At 44.0% G+C, this 24122-nt stretch overlaps 1 protein-coding gene across 1 annotated transcript in view; it reads right to left on the bottom strand.

Annotated features, from left to right (window-relative positions):
* LOC126413112 (uncharacterized) overlaps window positions 1-24122 on the bottom strand; it is a 165422-nt gene that overhangs the window by 86985 nt on the left and 54315 nt on the right. The window contains exon 2 of the mRNA XM_050083004.1: window positions 20487-20627. Within this exon, the coding sequence (XP_049938961.1) occupies window positions 20487-20627 (141 nt within the window). The remainder of the gene's footprint in view (window positions 1-20486; window positions 20628-24122) is intronic.

Genomic DNA, 24122 nt, shown 5'->3' with positions numbered 1-24122 from the left:
GCCTGCCGAACTGTGACCAAGCTGAAGACGAGATGAAATTGGCGCTGAACGTAGAAGGAGAGTCATCTTCGTATTAGCGATGAGGTCGGAGAGCCCATATACGATCTAAAAATATCGACCAAGGTTATTTGTAAAGATTTGGAGGATAAAGAAGTTATTAGAAGGATGGAAGAATGAGATCATAGTGCCAATGCAGAAAAAGGGGTCCAAGAGGATTGAAAAAAAAAATTACAGAGGAATGTCGCTACTAGAGGTCGGCTACAAGGTGGTGTTCAAATTCCTCCTCAAGAGGTTAAAAGAACAGATATTAAGTACAGTTGGAGGCTAACAAGTGGGAAGCGGGATTTAGGAAGGGAAGAGGATGCATAGAACACATATTAAACCTGAAACAACTGATAGAAAATACTGCCTCAAAAAAAGACGGTAGTAATCATAGTAGTCTTATTGAACTTCACCAAGACTTATGACTCCATCGAGAGACAGACTCTTGAAAGGACGCTGTAGAACAGAGAACTAGATGATACTACCCTAGAACTGATAACGGAAATTTTGAGATTCAGAGGAGCCGTGTATGACATGTAAGTGTTTTGAGGTCATGACCGGTATCAAACAGGGAGACGGACTGTCACAATTTTTCGGCTCTGGACGAAGTAATCAGTCAGTGAAGAACAATAAACGACAAAAAAATGAAATAACATGCACGTACCTAGGGAACAAAAAGGATAATAGGGCCCAAGTGAACTGCATCATCTTTACGAACGACATAGCGCTACTGAGACGGATGAAGACGCAAAGATACAACACGATAGCCTAAGCAAGATAGCCAGAGAAGTGGGACTGAAGAGCGCCTACAACATGACAAAGGTACTGGATGCAACTGAGGACTGGAAAATACTGGAAGGTATCGTGCAATAGCAGACAAATTTAAATAGCCCAGGGGCTATACACTGAAGCTCCAAATGGACTGGTATAAGCATGCGTATTCAAATATAGAAATATGTAAACATGTTGCCTGGTCGGACGAGTCTCGTTTCAAATTGTATCGAACGGATGGACATTTACGAGTATGGGTGCAACCTCTTGAATCCATGGACCCTGCATGTCAACAGGGGACTGTTCAAGCTGGTGGAGGCTCTCTAATGGTGTGAGGCGTGTGCACTTGGAGTGATACGGGACCACTGATACGTCTAGAAACGACCTTGACAAGTAAGCATTCTGTCTGATCACCTGCATCCATTCATGTCCATTGTGCATTCCGACGAACTTGGGCTATTCCATCAGTACCATGCTACGCCCCACACGTCCAGAATTGCTACAAGGTTGCTCCAGGGACATTCTTATGAGCTTAAACACTTCCGATGGCCACCAGACTTCCCAGACATGAAAATTATTGGGCATATCTGTGATGCCTTGCAACGTTCTGTCCAGAAGAGATCCCCACCCCCTCGCACTCTTATGGATTCATGGTGTCAATTTCCTCCAGTGCTATTTCAGATATTAGTCGAATCCATGCTACGTCGTGTTAAGGCATTTCTGCGTGCTCGCGGCCGGCCGCGGTGGTCTAGCGGTTCAGGCGCTCAGTCCGGAACCGCGGGAATCCTGCCTCGGGTATGGATGTGTGTGTTGTCCTTAGGTTAGTTAGGTTTAAGTAGTTCTAAGTTCTAGGGGACTGATGACCACAGATGTTAAGTTCCATAGTGCTCAGAGCCATTTGAACCATTTTGCGTGCTCGCGGGGGGCCGACATGATTTCAGGCAGGTGTACTAATTTTTTTGCTTCTACAGCGTACAACAGGAAGGAGCAGGAGCAGTGAGGGAATATTAGATAGGACCAGGAAGATGATGCAGTCTATTGTACGATCGGTATTATATGCGCCGGTGACGATAACACTGGGTAGAAATAATGCAGAACAACTACAGAATAAAGAGAGGAGAAAATACTATGCCCTAAAAGAGGTGGTGAGAGGGAGGACCTGCATCAGACCACGACGACTATATCAGGAGAAATGGGATAGCGATATTCACATATGGAGATCGTGGTAGTATCGCGTACAGAAGATATAAAAGGGCAGAGCATTGGCGGATCTGTCTTTTGTACTCAGGTGATTCGTGTGAAAAGGTTTCTGACGTGATTATAGTCGCACGACGGGAATTAACAGCTTTTGAACGCAGAATGGTAATTGGAGCTAGGCGCATGTGACATTCTACTTCGGAGATCGTTAGCGAATCAAATATTTCACTCTCCACAGTGCCAAGAGTATGCCGAGATAACCAAATGTAAGACGTTTCCTCTCACCGCGGGCAGCGCATTGGCCGACAGACTTCATTTAACAACCGAGAGCAGCGGCGTTTGCGTAGAGTTGTCAGTGCTAAAAGACAAGCAACACTTCCTGAACTAACCTCAGAAATTAATGTGAGACGTACGACGAACGTATCCGATAGGTCGGCGCGACGAAATTAGGCGTTGATGTGCTATGGCAGCAGACGATCGACGCAAGTGCTTTTACTAACAGCACGACATCGCCTGCAGTGCCTGTCTTGGGATCGTGACCATGTCAGTTGGATCCTAAATGACTGGAAAACATTGGCATGGTCCAATTTCAGTTGGTAAGAGCTGGTTGTACGTCGAGTGTGATACATACCCTATGAAGCCATGGACCCAAGTTGTCAACAAGGCACTGTGCAACCTGGCGGTGGCTCCATAAAGGTTAGGGCTTGTTTGCAGGCAACTGACTAGACCCTTTGGTCCAACTGAACCGATCGCTGACTGGAAATGGTTATGTTTGCCTACTTGGAGACCATTTGCAGCCATTCATGGACTTCATGTTCCCAAACATGCACAATGTCACGGATCCACACCTGTTCGCCATTGGTTTGAAGAACATTCTGGACAATTCGGGCGAATTATTTGGCCACCCACATCGCCCGACATATATCCCATCGAATATTTACGGGACATAATCGAGAGGTAATTTCATGCGTAAAATCCTGCACCGACAACACTTTTGCAATTATGGACGCGTATAGACGCAGCTTGGCTCAACATTTCATCAGGGAACTTCCAACAACTTGTTGAGTCCATGCGACATCGCGTTTCTCCACTACGCTGGGCAAGATACTGGGAGGTATACCATGACTTTTGTCTCCTCAATGTATATACAGCTACAGTGAAAATACCACCACGATAAACTTGTTACCGATGTTCGTATTTAAATGTTAAATACAATTGTAAAACACAAAAGATAAAAAAGAAGTTTCTTATTGTTGTTGTGGTCATCAGTCCTGAGACTGGTTTGATGCAGCTCTCCATGCTACTCTATCCCGTGCAAGCTTCTTCATCTCCCAATACCTACTGCAGACTACATCCTTCTGAATCTGCTTGGTGTATTCATCTCTTGGTCTCCCTCTACGATTTTTACCCTCCACGCTGCCCTCCAATACTAAATTGGTGATCCCTCGATGTCTCAGAACATGACCTACCAGCCGATCCGTTCTTCTAGTTAAATTGTGCCACAAGCTCCTCTTCTCCCCAATTCTATTCAATACCTCCTCATTAGTTATGTGATCTGCCCATCTAATCTTCAGCATTCTTCTGTGGCACCACATTTCGAAAGCTTCTATTCTCTTCTTGTCCAAACTATTTACCGTCCATGTTTCACTTCCATACATGGCTACACTCCATTCAAATACTTTCAGAGACGACTTCCTCACACTTAAATCTATACTCGATGTTAACAAATTTCTCTTCTTCAGAAACGCTTTCCGTGCCATTGCCAGTCTACATTTTATATCCTCTCTACTTCAACCATCATCAGTTATTTTGCTCCCCAAATAGCAAAACTCCTTTACTACTTTAAGTTTCTCATTTCCTAATCGACTTCCCTCTGCATCACCCGACTTAATTCGACTACATTCCATTATCCTCGTTTTGCTTTTGTTGATGTTCATCTTATACCCTCCTTTCAAGACACTGTCCATTCCGTTCAACTGCTCTTCCCAGTCCTTTGCTGTCTCTGACAGAATTAACAATGTCATCGGTGAACCTCAAAGTTTTTATTTCTTCTCCATGGATTTTAATACCTACTCCTAGCTTTTCCTTTGTTTCCTTTATTGCTTGCTCAATATACAGATTGAATAACATCGGGGATAGGCTACAACCCTGTCTCACTCCCTTTCCAACCACTGCTTCCCTTTCATACCCGTCGACTCGTATGACTGCCATCTGCTTTCTGTACAAATTGTAAATAGCCTTTCGCTCCCTGTATTTTACTCCTGCCACCTTCAGAATTTGAAAGAGAGTATTCCAATCAACATTGTCAAAAGCTTTCTCTATGTCTACAAATGCTAGAAACGTAGGTTTGCCTTTCCTTAATCTTTCTTCTAAGATAAGTCGTAGGGTCAGTATTGCCTCAAGTGTTCCAACATTTCTACGGAATCCAAACTGATCTTCCCCGATGTCGGTCTCTATCAGTTTTTCCATTCGTCTGTAAAGAATTCGCGTTAGTATTTTGCAGCTGTGACTTATTAAACTGATAGTTCGATAATTTTCACATGTCAACACCTGCTTTCTTTGGGATTGGAATTATTATATTCTTCTTGAAGTCTGAGGGAATTTCGCCTGTCTCATACATCTTGCTCACCAGATGGTAGAGTTTTGTCAGGACTGGCTCTCCCAAGGCTGTCAGTAGACCTAATTGAATGTTGTCTATTCCGGGGGCCTTGTTTCGACTCAGGTCTTTCAGTGCTCTGTCAAACTCTTCACGCAGTATCATATCAAGGGGTTATCCTTTCTCCAAAGGTCTCTTTAATTTTCCTGTAGGCAGTATCTATCTCACCCCTAGCGAGATAAGCCTCTACATCCTTACATTTGTCCTCTAGCCATCACTGCTTAGCCATTTTGCACTTCCTGTCAATATCATTTTTGAGAGGTTTGTATTCCTTTTTGCCTGCTTCATTTACTGCATTTTTATATTTTCTCTTTTCATCAACTAAATTCAATATTTCTTCTGTTACCCAAGGGTTTCTACTAGCTCTCGTCTTTTTACCTATTTGATCCTCTGCTACCTTCACTATTTCATCCCTCAAAGCTACCCATTCTTCTTCTACTGTATTTCTTTCCCCCATTCCTGTCAATTGTTCCCTTATGCTCTCCCTGAAACTCTGTACAACCTCTGGTTCTTCCAGTTTATCCAAGTCCCAACTCCTTAAATTCCCACATTTTTGCAGTTCCTTCAGTTTTAATCTACAGTTCATAACAAATAGATTGTGGTCAGAGTCCACATCTGCCCCTGGAAATGCCTTACAATTTAAAACCTGGTTCCTAAATCTCTGTCTTACCATTATATAATCTATCTGATACCTTTTAGTATCTCCAGGGTTCTTCCATGTAAACAACCTTCTTTCAAGATTCTTGAAACAAGTGTTAGCTATGATTAAGTTATGCTCTGCGCAAAATTCTACCAGGCGGTTTCCTCTTTTATTTCTTAGCCCCAATCCATATTCACCTACTATGTTTCCTTCTCTTCCTTTTTCTACTCTCGAATTCCAGTCACCCATGACAATTAAATTTTCGTCTCCCTTCACTACGTGAATAATTACTTTTACCTCATCATACATTTCATCAATTTCTTCGTCATCTACAGAGCTAGTTGGCATATAAACTTGTACTACTGTAGTGGGCGCGGGTTTCGTGTTTATCTTGGCCACAATAATGCGTTCACTATGCTGTTTGTAGTAGCTTACCCTTACTCCTGCATTACCCCTATTTGATCTTGTATTTATAACCCTGTATTCACCTGACCAAAAGTCTTGTTCCTCCTGCCACCGAACTTGACTAATTCCCACTATATCTAACTTTAACATATCCATTTCCCTTTTTAAATTTTCTAACCTACCTGCCCGATTAAGGGATCTGGTATTCCACGCTCCGATCCGTAGAACGCCAGTTTTCTTTCTCCTGATAACGACGTCCTCTTTAGTAGTCCCCGCCCGGAGATCCGAATGGGGGACTATTTTACCTCCGGAATATTTTACCAAAGAGGACGCCATTATCATTTAATCATACAGTAAAGCTGCATGCCCTCGGGAAAAATTACGGCTGTAGTTTTCCCTTGCTTTCAGCCGTTAGCAGTGCCAGAACAGCAAGGCCATTTTGGTTAGTGTTACAAGGCCAGATCAGTCAGTCATCCAGACTGTTGCCCCTGCTGTGGTGTCACCGCCAGACACCACACTTGCTAGGTGGTCGCCTTCAAATCGCCCGCGGTCCGTTAGTATACGTCGGACCCGCGTGTCGCCACTATCAGTGATCGCAGACCGAGCGTCGCCACACGGCAGGTCTAGAGAGACTTCCTAGCACTCGCCTCACTTGTAAAACCGACTTTGCTAGCGATGGTTCACTGACAAAATACGCTCTCATTTGCCTAGACGATAGTTAGCATAGCCTTCAGCTATGTCATTTGCTACGACCTAGCAAGGCGCCATTACCAGTTACTATTGATATTATGAATAATGTACCGTCAAGAGCGACGTTCACCATTTATGGATTAAAGTTAAGTATTCCACCAGCTACGACCGTTTTTTCTAAATTCTAATTTCCTTGTCCTGTTCCAGACCTCACGCCAGCCTGCGTGAGCTAAAACGCGTGCCTTTCGGCTTCCTTTTGTAACCCGGTGTTTGCCCTCCTGCCAACCCACAACACCTGCAACTACTGAAAAGGCTGCTGCTGCTTCCCCTCTTCAGGAACCACACGTTTGTCTGGCCTCTCAACAGATACCCCTCCGTTGTGGTTGCACCTACGGTACGACCATCTGTATCGCTGAGGCACGCAAGCCTCCCAACCAACGGCAAGGTCCATGGCTCATAGGGAGGAGGAGTTTCTTATTAACTAAAGTAAAATAAGCAGTCATAAAAATCACAGTTTACTATACTCCGTTAGTATATTGATTGAAATAGCACAGACAATAATGACCACGATGTCCTGCACCTTCAACATAAAAAACAACAACATTCCGAAGTAAGTGTTAATAAAGGCTCATTTTTTCCACCGTGTATAAACTCTGGAGATTGATCATTGAGGCGATATGGAACAAATAAGTTCTAATGAACTTACGACCGGATATGCACGGTTTCCAGCTTTATTACAGAGACTGCGGTGTAACATGCGCTGTACCATGCAGCCACTTTCACATTATGCATGGTTTCCTCCTAAAGGATGGTACTGTTCCTAGTATGTCATGCACAAGCAGTATGTCCGAGTCACTTCCCTTGCTGACTTACCTTGTAGTGGATGTGATACAGCGTTGTACACAACGGTCCCGTATTCGAATCGAGAGCTTGCTGATATGGTGTTTACTTACGGGAAGGCAAATGGCAACAGCGGCAGGCGGCAAGATTGTATCAGGAAACCTACCTCGCCGACAGCAACCACACCATTCAATGTTTGCAACCGTGTTTCGTCGTTTGTCTGAGGCAGGTCGTGTCAGGAAGTAGGAAATCATGAAAGACGTGCCCGAAATGTGCGGACACCAGATCTGGAGGGAAATGTGATTAACATAGTGGAAGGCCACTGCCATGTCAGTACCAGATAGTTAGCCCACCCGTACAAGGTACGCCAGACGGTCGTGTCGAACATTTTCCATGACAATTGTTACTACCCTTACCACTTACAGCGTGTACAGGGCTTGCTAGCAAGAGTTTGGTCACTGGTTTCTTCACCGGGCAACCACGATTCCGAGATTTGTCATCTAGCCTTTTCAAATCTGAGACCACCTTCACGCAGAGTGTTATCTCCAACTTTCATAACGGTCATATGTGGGATAATATGCAGAATCCCCATGGTATGGTGAGAGCGAATCATCAGCATTGATGCAGCGGGAATGTGTGGGTTGGGATAACTGGCGACCAGTCTTCCTTCGAAGTCGCCTAACAGCCCGGAACCAGTGACATTTTTTGCGGGTACTTTGCCTTTCCTGCTGGAAGAAGTGCCATTGATGATTCGTGATGGTGCTCCAGTCCACTTCGCCGTTAACGTCCGGACGTATGTCAATCGTATCTTCCCTGGTCAATGGATCAGACAAGGGGGTGTAGTTGCATTGTCTGCTCGTTCGTCGGATCTCAGCCCGTGCGATTTCTGGTTATGGGTCCATCTCAAAAGTATCGTGTACGCAGAGCCCATTCCAGATGTTGAGAGACTAGCAGCGTAATCATGCTGCCTTTGACACTGTTCGGATGCAGCCTGGCCGCTGTGAACGTGTGAGTCAGAATATGCTATGGCACTTCACACAGTTTCAATGCATACTGTAAATGTGGCTGCCTGGTACAGCTCGTATTACACCGCAGTCTCTGTAACAAAATATTATTGACTAAATGGTATCTAGCACGGAAACCATGCATTTCCCGACGTTTCATTACACCTTTTTTTCCGTATACTCTCATTGATCAATCCCTAGTGTTTGTACATGGTTGAAAAAATCATCCTGTAGACAAAGGAGTTAGGATTCGTGCCTCACACAAAGCTGCCCCTGTGCCCTCGACCGTGCCTCCTCCCCCCCCCCCCTTCCCATCACCCCTCTCTGACCAGCGGCAGACACGGAAGGCTCGACCGCCTCGCGCTCACGTATAGCCCGTTATGAGAGCGCCGACGTTCCGCCGGGACGGCCCCTGAATTGGCCAGCTCCTGCCGGAATATTAGCTCCCGTCCTCCATCCTGCCGGGAAATTGCCTCCGCCAAAGGTATTTCGCACGACCGGAAGCAGGAATAAAACGGGGACCGCCGGAAACGATGTGCGGTAATTGCGCCGGACTCGGCTGCGCGTCAGGAACCCAACTGTGCAGACGATTCTGACCCACGTAACGAGCTTCACACGGCTCTGTTCCGGGAGAACTGTCACGTAAATTAACGTTACATACATTCGGAATACTAGCAAGTAAACTTCAATCTTTTCGTTCACTTCTTTTTATTTAGTCGCTGCATCGATGATGAGGCCATTTCACTTAAAACGGTTGGCCTGAAAATTTTCAGCTAATAATAGAATTTTTTCGCTATACTCGATCTCCTGCAACATTATAGACATATGCGGCTTTTTGCAGGAGTCTATCCTCCGTGGAACGATACTAGACTGTCCAGTCACATTAGTGTGATCACCTGTCGAAAGCCAGAATGTCCATCTTTTGCAGCGCTGAACACAGCGATAGCTGCAGGAAGAGAGTCAGTAAGGTTCTGGAAGGTATGTGAAGGCATGTCGATTCCAGTTGCGTGGTTTCGTGCGATACAAAGGACTTCTACCATGTGGTGTTCTTCCCTCTGCCTCTCCCGACGACAGTCTAACATCCTCTGCCGTTCTGAGAATGAAAACATGGTCGAGGGAGGCTGTATTCTTTTTATTGTCTGTATGGTTGGCTTTTTTCAACCTTTGGTCATTTTCAAGCACGTATCTTCAGCTTATAACTTCATTTTACTTTATATTATTTCGCTGGTACATGCATTAAAATGTAAAATGAGGCTGAAAGCTTACGACACGTAATTGAAAATGTCCCAAAGTTGACAATGGCCAACCCCACAGATAATAATAAGAATACAGGCTACCTGGAACATGTCCTCATTCTCAGAAGACGCTGAGGCTGTGGAGCCTCACAAAAACGAAATTCTAAAATCCACTGCTGTCTTCATATCGGCTGTACCAGGTTGAACCATGGTTTCTTAATGCGTAATGAACCACCCCCCTTTTGTAGTTGAGCGGCCCCCCTCACGGTGCTCTATACTTTATGGAACGTCTCCAGAATTTGGCGCTTTGCTCAAAAAATGCTCTCCCAGCTTTCTTGTTCTTCGCGTTAGTGGACGACCCTTACACCATTACGTCTGACCTCAGTTTTCTTCGTGAAAGCGGTCTGTCCTCCCAGATTTAAGTACCTGCATTTCCTTCCAGAACTGGAATCCCTTGGTTGGTGCTGGCGTTGGTTTGGGAGACTTTGGCCTTGCCTCCATGCCAGCCAGGTTTTCACCCTTTTCACTTCATTTTGTCTGGTCTTTTGTGCCGTTTTGTTTCCCCTTTCCTGGGCTTTCTTCAACTGGTGTTGTCCCAGTTGTGTCACGATCATAGTATGGTGTGGGGTCGGGAAGAGTTGACAGTGGTGCTGGCTCTCATCGCGCGTTGCGCCATTGGGGCGCCCCCCGCTCTCGCTCTTCCCCACCTCCCACCTCCTCCCCCCCTCGCCCCTCCTGTTCTTGACTCTTTCTGCCACCCCAACGTTCCTTTTACCTCTTCATTTGCCTATTTTCCTTTCCCATTCACTGAACTGTGCTATTTGTGTTGTTATTCTCTTAGTCTCTGCCACGTGAGGTCTTGGGACCTATGACCTCACAGTCTGCTCCCTCCCCCCCCCCCCCTCCCCACCCACCACACCGTCAATTAACCAGCCAACCAATTCAATCGATGGTATGAACAGCTCGTTCGAGGTGGTCCCACAGATTCTCGATTGGGCTTACATTCAGGGAATTTGATGGCCACGGGAATACAGTAAATTTATTTTTGTGCTTGTCAAGCTATGCATTTACACTGCGACCTGTGTGACATGTTGCATTGTCCTGCAGGCAGATGCCCATGTTGCCGAGGAAGAACAAACTGCGTGAGGAGTAGGACATTGCCCACAAAGATAGATACACTACTGCCCATTAAAATTGCTACACCAAGAAGAAATGCAGACAATAAACGGGTATTCACTGGACAAATAAATTGTACTAGAACTGACATGTGATTACATTTTCACGCAATTTGGGTGCATAAATCCTGAGAAATCAATACCCAGAACAACCACCTCTAGCCGCAATAACGGCCTTGATAAACTGTTCGTGCAGATGGTTGTTGTCTTGCAAACGTCCCCATCTGTTGACTCAGGGATCGAGACGTGGCTGCACGATCTGTTACAGCCATGCGGATAAGATGTCTGTCATCTCGACTGCTATTGATACGAGGCCGTTGGGATCCAGCACGGCGTTCCGTATTACCCTCCTGAACCCACCGATTCCATATTCTGCTAACAGTCATTGGATCTCGACCAACGCGAGCAGTAATGTCGCGATACGATAAACCGCAATCGCGATAGGCTACAATCCGACCTTCATCAAAGTCGGAAACGTGATGGTACGCATTTCTCCTCCTTACACGAGGCATCACAACCACGTTTCACCAGGCAACGCCGGTCAACTGCCGTTTGTGTATGAGAAATTGGTTTGAAACTTTCCTCATGTCAGTACATTGTAGGTGTCGCCACCGGCGCCAACCTTGTGTGAATGCTCTGAAAAGCTGATCATTTGCATATCACAGCATCTTCTTCCTGTCGGTTAAATTTCGCGCCTGTAGCACGTCATCTTCGTGGTGTAGCAATTTTAGTGGCCAGTAGTGTAGTTACTTGATCCATTGTGCCTTACAGAATGAGGAGATCACTTGGGGAATGCTACGAACTGGACTCTTCGAGGATTGTTCAAAGGCGTTTGCTTTCAAATACTTCACGCCACTGGTGCATAAGTAGTGTAGTTATTTGATCCATTGTGCCTTACAGAATGAGGAGATCACTTGGGGAATGCTACGAACTGGACTCTTCGAGGATTGTTCAAAGGCGTTTGCTTTCAAATACTTCACGCCACTGGTGCATAAAACGTAATTCATCTGAAAAAACCACTCAGTGGCTTGCAAATTCCAGCCTTTGTCAAGAATGTACAGCGTCTTTGAACCAGCCACCTGTTGCCGAGGCAACGTTCTCTGAACAGTCGTTGACAAGACGCTATTGGTAGCGCCATGGTTCACGTGGCTGGTCAGTTGCTGAACAGTTGCATGTCAATTCTCCTGTACGTATTTCCGCAGCTGTCATTAACCCCTGTCATCTATGACCTGTGGTGCATCACAGTTGCCTCCGCACTGATTTTGGATAGCACCATTTTGTCATGCATGGTATACTTCTATCACGGAGGTACGCGAACTGTTTTTACAAACTTAGCCATTTCGGAAATTCTTGCACCCGTGCCCCGAAAGCTAATGATGATGCCCTTTTAGGTATCATATAATTCACTCTGTTTCCGCATTACGACAACGACTACACTGTTTACCATGTACCCCGCCCCCTCCAAACCCTCCTCCCCTCCCTGTCATACTTTAATACTTTAAAATTACTGTACGTTGTATTCATTTCGGATCTCCAGCCGGAACATCTCGAAATCTGGACACAATATTTCGGGGTCCATATGGCAGTCATCTTCAGGTGAGTAGGCCTTCGCATTATCTCGCCTGAACTGAAATCTAACACGCCGTGGCTGCTCCTTTATACACCGACCGTGGGTCCACCGCGCGTGTGAGAAAATAACTGCCCCCTAGCGACACGCACAACAGCGCACCAGTGGGGAAAACTCGCAGAAACGATAAATCGACAACAAACATTACTGACAGTTTTGAAAGACCGATACAAGGACCATTGTTTCTTAATATCAAACAGAACAGGGTTCCAACTCTTACTTAAAGGATGCCATTTATCCCAGTTTATAATATTGTCAAATAGCCGGATTTTAATGACAGTCCCAATACCGCGACGCAGGGGCAAACACTTGTGTCTCATAGTACAACGTTTTATGTCCTTCCGTAAGATAATGTTCCGCCACCGCACATTTTTCTGGCTGAAATAAACGCATATGGCGATGATGCTCCACGCAACGATTCTGGACTGTACGAATTGTTCCAATATAGACTCTCCCGGAATGGCAGGGAATCTTGTAGACTCCAGGCTTTCTCAAACCTAAATCATCCTTCACTGAGCCCAGCAAGGTTCTGGTCTTAGCAGGAGGACGGAATACACTTTTAATATTAAATTTCTTTAAAATTTTACATATTTTTGAAGATATGCTCCCCGCAAAACGTAGGAATGCCTCCGATTTGCTTGTATCTCCCTTTGGTTCCCGCGGAGGTCAAATCTGTAGAGCACGACGTATTTGATCGTTAATATAACCATTCTGCGTGAACACAGCTTTTAGATCGTCCAGTTGCTGTGTGAAACTACCTGCATCTGAGATGGCGTAAGCTCTTCTTACCAATGTACGTAGGATCCTGTTGCGTTGGTACGATGGTTGACAACTTGATGCATGAAGATATCGGTCCGTATGCGTGGGCTTGCGATGAACACTATGTGCCAATGTCCCATCATCCCTCCTGTAGACCAAGACATCTAAAAACGGAAGTTTTCCATTCTTTTCAACTTCCATCGTGAACTTAATATTGAGATGCAGGCGATTAAAATGTTCTAGGAAGTGATTTAGGGCATCCCTCCCATGTGGCCATTCCATAAACGTATCGTCGACGTATCTCCAGAAGCAAGTTGGTTTTAAGAACGCGGTCTAAAACGCCATGACCTTAAAATCCTCCATAAACAAATTGGCGACTATGGGGCATAATGGACTCCCTATAGCCACTCCGTCAGTGTGTTCAGGGTCTTTGTCATTAAATAAAAAATATTGATGTTGTGTCTCTGTTTATCAGAGTCCCTCTTGAAGATTTTTTGCAGTTGTTTGGTGAAAAATTGGACGAAGAAACAACTAAGCTTTGTCGCCATGTGTTGAGATCGACGTGTTTTTTATAGCCTTCGTTAAGCACCAAAATGTATAATACAGAGAAACCGCACTAGTCCGAACTCAGTGGACGAGTCCCAGTCCGAGTTAATGAAAGTCAGAATTACATACATGTTTTTCAAAACAGTTACCTGGAGCTACGTTTAAAAACGTAATATAGTCTGCATGAAGTGGTTAAATAAATACTACACTAACTATCTTTCCCGATGTCATGTGTATTGTCTGGAATAGACTGTGCGAAAAACATATTTCTCTCTTCTATTTCTTTGCGAAGGGTTCAACATTTGCAACAGCTGCGCTTAACTTTTCTCCACACACTTTTATGTTATGAGACGTTACGCCAGTTACGGAATCTGAACAGCCAATAGCACTAGTATTGGAGTTTGTTTGGCCTAATCTATCTGCAGATCTTTCACTGCAACTTTCAGTTCTATTCCTCTTGCAGGAATTCGGACACAGCATTGTTGTTTCTAACAGGCGTGCACGACATCACCAATGGTGCCCAGTTTTGGTCCAGTTGTCTGTTCTTGATTCCAAAATAGACCATCTTGTTTTAGCATAATTTCAAAAAGTTGAGTTAGCAATGTCGGATCGTGTCATAACTCTCTGGACAGAAAAATCGGCTTGGATTTTATCAAAAATACTCATTAATCTCCTAAACTTGATTATTTGTATTTACTCTCGATTTCCTTTCGACAGATCACAGTTCGTAGATAACTGACGAAAAGTCATCTAGTATGATCGAAGTGATATCTGGCGTTTCCCAAGGATGTGGCCTCTGCTCTTCCCAAGCTGTATAAAGGATTCAGGAGACAATCTGAGCAGCTTTCTGAGATTGTTTGCAGATGACACGGTCATTTACCATCCAGTAATGTCGCCAGAAGATCATAACCAATTTTAAAATGATTTAGGCAAGCTACCTGTACGGCCTGAAAAGTGACAATCGGTCCGAAATTGTGAGGTCATCCACGTGAGTGTTAAAAGAAAAGTGTTAAATTTTGGATACACGATAGGTCACACAAATATGAAGCTCTCAATTCATCTAAATATCTGTGGAATTACAATTACGAATAACTTAATTTCGAACGATCGCATAGGTTATGCTGTGGGGAAGGCAAACGAAAGACTGTGTTTTTATTGGCAGGTTTGCTAAGGAGACTATATACACTACTGTACAGTAATGGGATCCTTACGAGATTGGATTTATCTCCAGGAAATCAAATAAATTCAAAAAAGGGCAGTTCGTTTTGTATCATCGCGTAATAGGGGAGAGAGTGTCACGGATATGATAACCGAGTACTGGTGGCAATCATTAAAACAAAGGCGGTTTTGGTTGCGCTGAGATCTTTTCACGAAATTTCAACTTCCAACGTTCTCCACCGATTGGGAAAATAATTTGCTAGCAACCGTTGATACAGGAGAAATGATCAATGTAATAAAATTAGAGAAATCGAAATTCGGGCGGAAAGATTGAGGTGTTCGTTTCTCCCGCACGCTGTTACAGAGTGGACGAGTGGACAGGTAGTGAAACGATGTGAAAGTGGTTCGATAACCCTTCTGTCTGGCACGTAAGTGTGAATTGCAGAGTGGTGATATAGATGTAGATGTGTAGATATACTCCTGAAACCTACCTGTTATTCAGCAATTTCATTTCTTGATATTGAAACCTGTGGCCTGCTCTCGTCTTAAGGGAGTTCTCCATTTATTTTACTCGTGGTGATTTCTGGTATAGAATCGGCGTGATATAGACGAAGAGACACTTTCCACAGTGCGTCTAATATTGAGAGGAAAGCTGCTTTTGGCCGACCAAGGTCTACACCACTGAGCAGATATTGTAAAGCGTAGGCATCGGGTGATGTCAAACCAATTTATATACTGTGATTTTTAATTTCATCGTATGGCTAAGGCCCCCCGTCGGGCAGACCGTTCGCCAGGTGCCGGTCTTTCAATTTGACGTCACTTCGGCGACGTGCAGTCAATGAGAAGGATAGAATGATGATGAGGACAGCACAACACCTAGTCCCTGGGTGGAGATAATTCCCCGACCCAGCCGGAATTCGAACCCGGGCCCAGAGGTCAGACAATCCGTCACGCTGACCATTACGTGAAAGATTAGTTTGGAATGTCTGTTTCTATCACTCCGTGCGTAGATATTGCTTAATTCAATTTCGTGCTATTATAAATTCGTTTATGTTTTCATGGAGTTCACTTTTTCAAGGAATTTGGATTACGTATCTCAGATGATATGGCTTTGGTTTGTAAAGTGGAATACACGTTGGAATATCGAAGGGGGTTGTAAAATTCTTCTCTTTCCTTTAAACTCAATATAAATTTACGTCTCAAGAATTCATTTACCAGAACCATATCTTATTTGCAGTTGATGTTTTTGGATATGTCACACTTGTAAGACGTTATCTTGTGGTGTTACACGACTTAAATACACGAGTCACAGTCACTCTGAGGGATCACCACTCGTCACAGAGCTGACACGGGAATTATAATCAACAGTAAGTAGAATTTCTCTGCAAGCAAATTAGGTTGCAGGTGGTGATAAAAGATAGGTCGTCGGTGACGCCGAGTTGCTGACTTCTGGCCCGGGATATCATGTTCTATCAACTCACTACAAACGGCCTTGTCTACATGAACACATCGATTCTTGTCAGATCACTGAAATTAAGCAACGTCGGGTGTAACCGGTAGTTATATATGTGACCGCACGGGTACGTTACGCGCAACTGGCGATTTTCTCTTCGCTACAGGGGTGATGGCATAAAGTTCGCGATTACCAGACTCTGGGTCAATGTCCTGTACTAAATTCTAAACGTCTTCGCAGTCTTTCATGGAGTGAGGGCTTATGACACTGCTGATGGTAATCCGTCCATCGGATGAGAACGTTAAGCTCTACGATCCCCTTGGTTATCTTCGGGAAGAGTAGCCTATGTTGTGGCACTGGGTTCCACTCTCCCCCTCCTCTCAACATCTCGAACACAAAAATGACACTACACTACACACAAACTCATTACAGTCATCTACAATTATGAGGTAAACTTAAAACAAAAATTTGACGCTTCGCGAAGGACAAGGGTCAGTGTGCTCGAGAGATAGGAAAAGACTTTCCAGTTAGACGACAGTACCTGCCCTTCGTGCTCTCCCAGCCAATCATGCCATAAGACTCCACTTTTTAAGGACTCACTTATCTATTGTTGTATGTCGCACGAAGCGAGTTTATACTGAAATTTATCTTTTTGTTGACTATTTTTTGGGCTCTGAATTTATTTATACACATAAGCGGAGACTGCCCCTCTGCACAGCCTAGCGCTACAAAGCGGAAAGCTAACCCATGGTCAAAGTAACAATTTCATTTAAGTGCTGCGTACACATACCAAATATACAGGCCCACACCTCTCTCCGCTGTGCTGGATTCATGACAGTGTGCGCTGTGTAAATATTTTCTACTAGGTTGCGAGTCAGATTGCGTTAACGTACTTCTTCTCTTGTCCATAAGATATTTTCATTTTGCATCCGTTCACAATGTCAAAATTTATATGTCACTATCTATGAGAGAATACTAAACTTCTTTTTAAATACACATACAACTGTCACTCATAACAATATTGGTTACCGTATTGTACTGTATGACAATTTAACACACTTTTAAGCGAACACAGAGACGGAATCTAAGACAATTGGTCGTGTGAGCTTCAACAGGAACACTGACGAGGCTTTGAATTTGTTACGTATTTATAACCAACAATTATATAAGGAGCGATCAAAAAGTTTCTGAGGGCTTTCTGCAGCGTATATGCAATATAGAGCGACTCCGATGCTGGTATATAATCAACGACATGTAGGCATTGGATTACTGTGACATTCGTGTCTTTCCGACGAGCGGGCGGTAAATGCGGAAACGTAAACAGTCGTCGTCGTCGTCGTTGTTGTTATTGTTGTTGTTGTTGTGGTTAAGACTGGTTTGATGCACATTTCCATGCTAGTCTATCCTGTATGAGCCTCTTAATCTCTGAATAACTACTTCAACCTTCACCCTTCTCAATCTTCTTACTGCATTCATCTCCTGGTCTCCCTCTAAAATTTTTACGCCCCACATTCCCTCCAATACTAAACTGGTGATCCCTTGGTGTCTCATATTGTGTTCTATCAACCGATCCCTTCTTTTGGTCAAGCTGTGCTAGAAATTTCTTGTCTCCCCATTTCTATTCAGTACCTGCTCATTAGTTACGCGATCGGCCCATCTAATCTTCAACATTCTTTTGTAACACCACGTTACAAAAGCTTCTGTTTTATATTTGATTAAACTGTTTACCGTCCATCTTTCTCTTCCACATGTGGCTACACTCCAGACACTCTCACGAAAGACTCCCTATATTCGATGTTAGCAAATGTCTCTTCTTCAAAAATTTTTTTCTTGCCATTGACAGTCTACATTTTATATCCTCTCTACTTCGGCACTCTTCAGTTATTTCGCTGCTCGAGTACCAAAACTCATCTACTACTTTAAGTGTCTTGTTTCCTAACCTAATTCCCTTAGCATTACCTGATTTAATTCGTCTACCTTCCATTGTCCTTTTGTTTCTTTTGTTGATATTCATCTTATATATTCCTTTAAAGACAGTGTCCATTTCGTCCAACTGCTCTTCCAAGTCCTTTCCTGCCTCTGACAGACAATGTCATCGACAAACCTCAAAGTCTTTATTTCTTCTCCCTGAGCTGTTAATTCATACTCCAAACTGTTCTGTGGTTTCCTTTACTGCTTGTCCAACATAGAGATTGAAAAACATCTGGGACATTCCCTTCTCAGTCACGGTTTCCCTTCCATGCCCCTCGACTCTTATAACTGCCATCCGATTTCTGTAGAAATTGTAAACAGCGCTTGGTTCCCTTTATTTAATCCCTACTACCTTCAGAATTTCAAAGACAGCATTCCATTGAACATTGCTAACGACTTTTTCTAAGTCTACAAATGCTATAAACATAGGTTTGTCTTTCCTAAACCTATCTTCTAAGATAAGTCGTACGATCAGTATTGCCTCGCGCGTTCCTACATTCCCCAAGGCCGGTTTCTACCAGTTTTTCCATTCTTCTGCGAAGAATCCGTCTTAGTATTTTGCAGCCATGACTTATTAAACTGATAGTTCGGTAATTTTCTCACCTGTCAACAACTGCCTTCTTTGGAATTGAGATAACTACATTCTTCTTGAAGTGTGGGGGTATTTCGTCTGTCTCATACATCTTGCGCATCAGATGGAAGAGTTTTGTCATGGCTGAATCCTCCAACGTTATCAGTAATTCTGACGGAATATCATCTACCCCGGGCCCTTGTTTTGACTTCGATCTTTCAGAGCTCTGTCAAATTCTTCTCGCAGTTTCATATCTTCCATCTCAACATCATCTACCTCGTCTTGTATGTCTATAATACTGTATTCAAGTTCATCTCCCTTATACCATTCACCTTTCCCCGTTATGCTTAAGACTGGTTTTCTATTTGAGCTCTTGATATTCATACAGCTGCTTCTCTTTTCGCCAAAGGCCTCTTTAATTTTCCTGTAGGCGTTATCTATATTTCCCCCAGTGAAATATGCTTCTAAATCCTTACATTTGTCCTCTAGCCGTTCTTGCTTAGGCAACAGCCTTGCCGCAATGGATACATCGGTTCCCGTAAGATAACCGAAGTTAAGCGCTGTCGGGCGTGGCCGGCACTTGGATGGGTGACCATCCGGGCCGTCGTGCTCTGTTGCCACTTTTCGGGGTGCAATCAGCCTCGTGACGCCAATTGAGGAGCTACTCGACCGAACAGTAGCGGCTTCGGTCAAAGAAAACCATCAAAACGACCAGGAGAGTGGTGTGCTGAAGACACACCCCTCCTTTTGGCGTCCTCAGCTGAGGATGACACGGCGGTCGGATGGTTCTGATGTGCCAATTGTGGCCTGAAGACGGAGTGCATTTTTGCTTAGCCATTTTACGTGAACTACGGCGATATTATTATCAAATGCGTCCAAACAGAACCAACGAGCTGTTATTCTTCTCTTCGCTGCCTAAGGACCAACAGTCAGACACCCATCGGCGATTGAAGATTGTTTATGGAGCAGTGAAGGCGAAACATCGGGAAAGACTGCGACAAGGGGTGATGCTGCTTCATGATAACTCACATCTCCATATTGCAAATGCCGTAGCTCCCAAGTAACGGCAATCCAAGTGCGAGACATTCGAGCACCCGCCCTGTAGTCTTGACCTCTACCCAAGCTATTATCACGCCTCCATGGATATGCAGGAAGCAGTCACGGATTTATTGACAGGGCAGGGGACGGTGTTTTACCAAAAGATATCTTCTACCTGAGCGTTGATGGGATCGTAGCCTCAATGCTCGCAATGGTTTTGACGGACTGGCGTACCTATTCCGGAATCTACGGCCTTCTAACAGAATTTTTTTGATAACCTCTTATACATGCGTTACTCATTGTCGTCCACAGGTGAAGCAAATGGGAACAGGGGGATGCGTTCAACATTTTACAGTAAATGAGATTAGCACGAATGATGTCTGATACAGAAAGGCGGCACTACATTTCACGATAATAACTGATCCGAATTATCGCGAATTCCGGACTGATGATGTCCGAACTATTGCAGGTTTACTGTAATTTTTTAGTTACTGTCCAGTGCGAACGGATTTAAATCTCGGTGGCTTTAGAACAATGCAAACGTTTGTAGCTCACAGAAAGCTGACACAGAATGCGCGAGATAACACTGGCAAGGCGATACGAGTTATCAGCAAGACAAGGGTGCGCCGTTGTGTCGCAGGCAGATTATCTGCGGCGAGCGCGCAGATAACAGGCGGGCGCTATCGCAGGCCGGCGCGCGATACAGACCTGTGATGACCAGCGGGTTGGTGCACGGCGCCATCAGGTTGAGGTCCTTGCACGTCACGTTGCCCAGCTCGCTGCTGTTGTCCCACGTGGGGCCCAGCCACGTGAAGCGGAAGCAGTACGTGTCCTGCAGCCTCACCGAGCCTGTAAACCAAGCAGGAAACCGCTCATCTCTCACTGTGAAAACACACTTAACAAGGTGTTCTTAGTCGGACAAGCATCAACAGGGGGTGGAAAAAAATACGAAAACTCAGAAAACACAACACATTACCCCTCCTAATATGGTGTAGGAAACCCGCTGCTTTTCAAAACAGCGTACAGTCGTCTCGGAGTGGTTAAATATGAGTCCTGTATGGTTTTCAAGGGAATCTTACACCTTTATTCCTCCGAAATAGTAGCATTTTCAGGTAACGATGATGGAAGTGGACAGCGGGGGAGATCGGACTTTCCTCCCTGATGTCACAAAACCAGTCCTAGACGACCCGAGCTGTGTGAACAGGAGTCCCATCGTCTTTGAACACAACGTCACTGCTGTGGAAACAGTCATTGTCCCATAGGATGGACTTGATCGATCAAAATGGTCACATAATTCGTTGCTGTAATGCGACATAACAGAGTGCTCATGGGGCCCATGGAATACCACGATATGGCTGCCCAATTCATCATTGAAACCCCGTCATGTTTCACTTTTAGGACGTAAGCTCAGCTGGAAGTAGGGAACAATACATATACTTCAAAATCGCAAATGAATCACGATAAATCTACAAATGCACAACGACGCTGGTAGATTACCTGTATGTTCACTTCTTAACTTACACCGTTCTTTCTCCAGCAATAACATTGCATTCATGGATGGGAGAAGAACTGTCAGGGGATTGAAAGTCAAACATCTTGTGAGAATATTCCAAGAACTTCCTTTAAAGTTAATCAAGTTTAGAACTACGATGATTCACTGACAGAGTTGCAGGAATAGCCGCGCTCGTTAGTATGCCGTTTCCGTGATACGGGAGCAGGCGCCCCCGCCGTGGATCGAATCTGGCGAGCGGATGAATGATGAGGGTCGCTGTACCACCTAGCCTGAATTTCGTTTTCAGGCGGTTTCCCACATACGAGTAAGTGAATAGTGAGGTGACACAAGTCCCGCCTCAGTTACACGATCTACAAACTTTTACAAAATGTTTGCATATTTTCACGTGGGCAAGAAAAAGAAAGGATAAGCCAGTTATAGGGAAGCTCTATTCCTTAATCGTTTTTGCATCTACCCATTCCACGTGCCCTGAAACAACTATGACAACGCATAAAATCCCAGAACAATATGTTGTACTAAATTCCTGGGATATTTGAAATAAGAAAAATGTCTAAGCTAATTTTCACTGTTTTGAGTTTGCTGTCGAAACACAAGGTTAACACCCTACATTTCAAAGTAACAACCATACTTTTCACATAAATTAATGGACTACTAGAGATATCAATTTATCTGGCGGTTGGGGTTAATTGACACCAAGTTCGGCCATATAAGTGATCCGATCTAGATCGCAGTATTTAGTTATAAATGTTCTAACTACGCTCAACACAGTTTTGTTACCGTTACATAAACGCGTCTCAACGAAATCTCATGTAATTCCTATAAAATCTCTCTCTCTTCACAATTCGCCCGACTTCACACTTCTTAATACAGCTCGTGTCAGCGGGAAACCTAATCTTTTCCATAACGCGGATTTCTACATAATACTTGCCGTTCTTTTGACGCGCATGTTCGACCGTACGGTATGAACACAAGCCACTGACAAACTTTTCCAGCACAACTGCCGTTCCGCAAAACGACACTGTCCAAACGCTCGCACCAGGCGTTCGGTACACAAAGAAGGATACTGCCGAAAGATTCGAGAAGGTGTGCTTGCAACCTCACTGTGCTGTGGAGACTTCAGTCCTCATTATAGGTCATTAGTACCTTGGTAAAAAGTGATGCAGAATATCGTCCTCCCCAAACCCAATCCTCCCGCAAATAACTTTGAAACTAAATTCATTCAGTAACAACTTTTTTAAATGCAGCTGACAGTAATGGATGATCAACTCCCTCTTGTACTGCAATGTTCTCGCCCAAAACACATTTATTTTACTATGGCAGTACCAAATGTTAGATGATTTCATAATCAACAGAAATGGGTTACATGACCTTACCAAGATCTCCGAGATGGAGTACTGAAGTATCAACTTTGTTATTAATTCTACTTTCAATTACGACCCTATTTTGTTGCTATCGTAGGAAACGGCGCCGTTAGCGGTAATACGTTAACGGTGTTCATGAATATGACTAAGAGCATTTTGAAGGGCATTTAATCAATTTGGAGATTTTATTCCTTCCGTGTCGTCAGCGCGAAGCGTTAGGAACAATTTTGCGACTATGGTGATAAATGAGCGAGAGTAAAAGGATGTGCTGGGATGCCTTGTGGAAATAAAAATAAAGCCGACGAAAGGCGTGAAAGTTTTCTATGGAGCTCGACTTACGTTTGTACTAGGGACAGAAGAGTCGTCTCATCGGTGAGAATTAACAGTACAGTAAAAGGACGTATAGTAATTTTAAATTCGCAAATGGGTGGAATTTTTATGCCATTCATTCGGAAATGGCTTAAAAATTCTAGAAGAGCAGTATTTGTAAGACTTCAGAGTCAAACTTACAAAGAATGCGTTATAAAAACTACCTGCCTGATTAAAATTGTGTGCTGGGCCGGAAATCGAACTTGGGACTTTTACTTTTCGCGGACAGCTGCTCCACCCACTGAACTACCTTTTCTTTCTTTACACTCACCAACAATACCTTTGTCGACGAGGTTTCATACACTTTTCTTTATTCAAAGGAAAAACGCATTGCCGTATTTACCGAGGCGTTCTTTTCTTCTTCCTTGGATAGATGGATGTGAGGATAAATAACACATATGAATACCAAAGGAAATTAAATTAATTGTCGTGAACAAGGTTTCAGTAAAGGAAGGATAAATAACGTAAATAAAATGCCGTCATTTACGGGGCCTCTTCCTGTTGAGGACATTAAGAAATGAAAGTTAGATATTTAATATACTCTCTATCAGTGATCTGCCAATGTTATTCGCATATGGTTTTGGAGAGTAACATTATATTTCATACGAAACTGGCTTTACAATAGCCAGTGTTCCTGAAAGAGGTCCTGGTAGTTCTTGACTTATGGTTGTATTGTCTTCGGCGTGCAGTAGATGCATTGCCCGACTAACCAAATTTGGTTATGATGTTTTGCAGTAGAGAATAACTTCTACTCTGATCGTAGTAGGGTCGTGATACCAGCTTACTGAGGACTCGTCCTTACCATGGCCAACTCCTTCGTTGTTCAACTCTAAATGCGGATAGATTCGTCATTATGAAAGTAGTGGACAATGTCGGCCACATGGTTGCAGGAATTAAAAAGTGGACTCGGTATCAGTTTTAGTTTAAACTTCCTTTTAGGCGTTGATAGCGTTTCTGAGATTTCGTGACACCAAACGGCTCTGATGTTTGTGGTCAACACCGATGCGTGAATGTTTTTCCAGAACTGTGTCCATTGTTTCCAACGATATTTAACAGAAATGGTGTGTTTGGAGGTGCTCATTATTAGGGCTTGATTTATTA

Source organism: Schistocerca serialis, chromosome 7 (genome assembly GCF_023864345.2).
Source record: "Schistocerca serialis cubense isolate TAMUIC-IGC-003099 chromosome 7, iqSchSeri2.2, whole genome shotgun sequence".
Lineage (NCBI taxonomy): Eukaryota > Metazoa > Arthropoda > Insecta > Orthoptera > Acrididae > Schistocerca > Schistocerca serialis.
Note: the sequence above shows the minus strand (reverse complement) of the source record. Positions and strands in the feature narration are given on the sequence as shown.